Source organism: Punica granatum, chromosome 5 (genome assembly GCF_007655135.1).
Source record: "Punica granatum isolate Tunisia-2019 chromosome 5, ASM765513v2, whole genome shotgun sequence".
NCBI lineage: Eukaryota > Viridiplantae > Streptophyta > Magnoliopsida > Myrtales > Lythraceae > Punica > Punica granatum.
This window is the reverse complement of record NC_045131.1, coordinates 8,844,982-8,847,500: the sequence shown is the minus strand read 5'-3', so window position 1 is coordinate 8,847,500 and position 2,519 is coordinate 8,844,982. Positions and strand designations below refer to the sequence as shown.

General features: G+C 42.3%; 1 protein-coding gene across 1 annotated transcript in view; it reads left to right on the top strand.

Moving 5' to 3' along the window:
- LOC116208675 (1-acyl-sn-glycerol-3-phosphate acyltransferase 2) overlaps positions 1-2,138 on the top strand; it is a 5,477-nt gene extending 3,339 nt beyond the window's left edge. Inside the window, exons 7-11 of the mRNA XM_031542215.1 lie at positions 11-169; positions 335-460; positions 1,058-1,150; positions 1,288-1,374; positions 1,630-2,138. Coding sequence (XP_031398075.1) covers positions 11-169; positions 335-460; positions 1,058-1,150; positions 1,288-1,374; positions 1,630-1,872 — 708 coding nt within the window. The 3' untranslated portion in view covers positions 1,873-2,138. The remainder of the gene's footprint in view (positions 1-10; positions 170-334; positions 461-1,057; positions 1,151-1,287; positions 1,375-1,629) is intronic.
- The last annotated feature ends 381 nt before the right edge of the window (positions 2,139-2,519 follow it).

Genomic DNA, 2,519 nt, shown 5'->3' with positions numbered 1-2,519 from the left:
ATATCTACAGTTAGGTCTGCAGAGGCTGAAAGACTATCCCCTACCCTTCTGGTTGGCGCTTTTTGTAGAAGGAACTCGTTTTACTCAGGCAAAACTCTTGGCTGCTCAGGAGTATGCTGCCTCCACTGGGCTTCCTGTGCCTAGAAATGTTTTGATTCCTCGTACTAAGGTTAGAGACTTGGGAAAGATTTTCCTCTCTGTGTATCTGTGTTGGTTGGGTGGTATCTGCTTTGTTTCTCAAAATCTGGGACTTGAGCTATCCTCCACCTGTGTTTTATCCATCTGTCATTAGTTTCATGTAACCTTGAACATTGGATAACTGCATTTCCTTCAGGGCTTTGTATCTGCAGTGAGTCACATGCGCTCATTTGTTCCAGCCATTTATGATGCCACAATTGCTATCCCCAAGAGTTCACCTGCACCAACAATGCTGAGACTGTTCAAGGGCCAACCCTCAGTGGTAAGACATTCATTAGGATTGCAGAATCCTTCAGTTTCTTCTTCAGGGCAGCCTGTTATTTGAGAACTACGTCCGTGATTTTGAATTGAAATTTTGGAGTTTCTTTTGTGTTGTTTATACATCATTCGCGGCAAACCTCTGCAGCTTGCAAAGACTAATCTTTTCAACTTCATCTTATTATTGTTATCAGTTATCACATATTTCACTGCCCTACTTGAGTATATGTGCTTAGAGTTACATGTAGTACATGTGTTTGTTTTTCATATGCAATTAGCAGGTACCTATAATTTGTAAGTAATAGTTTGGGTTTTCATCATTAAAATGCATTAAATACTAGCGTAGCAACTTCATATACAGGCATGAATGTGTGAATCAACAGTTGCTTTACCGGGTCCCAGGATAAGGATTAATTGATGCATTTGAGATTGCATAGGATCTTGCAATGTTGTGACTATGTTAATTAGTAAGAACATCATGCTAGGAATTGTTTTTTCTCGTCTAGTGGTCGGTAAATCACAGATGGCTTTTCCATATTTGTTCTATAAAGTGATTTGAGTTCTTCCTAACATACTGCATGATTAAATCTCATATTTGTAGCTTCACTTGCATCTCAAGCGGCATGCAATGAAGGACTTGCCTGAATCAGATGATGCTGTCGCTCAGTGGTGTAGAGATATATTTGTGGAAAAGGTGCATACTTGATTTTGCTCTTTGCATGCTCTCGTTTCATTATGGTTTGGCAATTTTATGTGGTCAATCAAGAACATTCGGAGTTGAAGCCAGGAGATTCAAAGTTAGATGACACATTCCCTTCTGCTGATTACTAGGATGCATTGTTGGATAAGCATAATGCTGAGGACACGTTCAGTGGCCAAGAACTGCAAGATATGGGCCGCCCTCTAAAATCTATTGTGGTGAGACGCTTTCTGTCTACCTCTTTTATGGATCGTTATACATCATGCTAAAATTGATTTTAACTTTGCAAAACTTGTTCTCATTGTACTTCCTACGTGCTCATTGGATGCCTTATGGCCACCATCAGGGGCTTCCTGAATAGACCCACACTAATTACTTGGGGAAATCAGGGGGTCATTCAGTTCATGATCCCCCTTGGTAGGCTCTTCTTCTTCTATTCGTTTGTAACTTTGAGCCGGTGTTTGCGCCCTCAGGTTGTAACCTCATGGGCAGTCGTCGTCATTCTGGGGGCTCTGAAGTTCCTTCAGTGGTCATCACTCTTTTCGTCATGGAAGGGGATAGCATTTTCAGGAATCGGGCTGGCCATCGTCACTCTTCTTATGCACATATTGATTCTATTCTCGCAAGCTGAGCGGTCGACCCCTGCAAAGGTAGCACCAGCCAAGTCGAAGAATGAGGGGGAGTCTTCAAAGAAGGAAACGAACAAGGAAAACTAGATGAGAGGATCTCCACGAGATTTTAGGTTCGATTCATGCCAATACTTGTAGTAGTGCCTCCTCTATGGTATTTATGTGATCTAAAAACTCAAGTTAGTTCCCCCCCCCCCCCCCCCCCCCCCCCCCCCCCGCCCCCCCCCTTTTTCTTATCTTTTTTCCTCTAATTTTGTAAAATGCACAGTTTGTATGCTTGCAAATCTATTGTTCACTCTTCAATTGGGAAATATGAAAAAGGCAGAAACAGCATCCCTTCATTTACAATGCTACAGCCACCCTTTCTTGTCCCTGTAATCTTTTTTGGTTTTTGATCATTTGTCAAAGTTTTGTACGAAGAAAAGCCAAAGCGATGGGTAGGTCTGATGTGGAGTTTGTTTCAAAAACTCGGGGTTGCTGTGCCTAAAATGAACTTGAATCACAACTTATCGATATTGAGATTGCTTCGAATATGAACTTGAATTAACGAAGAGGAGCTTCCAGGATATCTGTTTTGGTTATCCAAATGGTGCCACAACCACGGTTGTTCGTGCAAGCAAGTGCACATCCCATGGTCCAAGTCTCGAAATGACCGACCTCTTCTCTCCGTACAGGCAACGGTTTCAATGAACGGGACGAGGAGCCTCATCGGGCAATGTAGAAATATCTGAAGA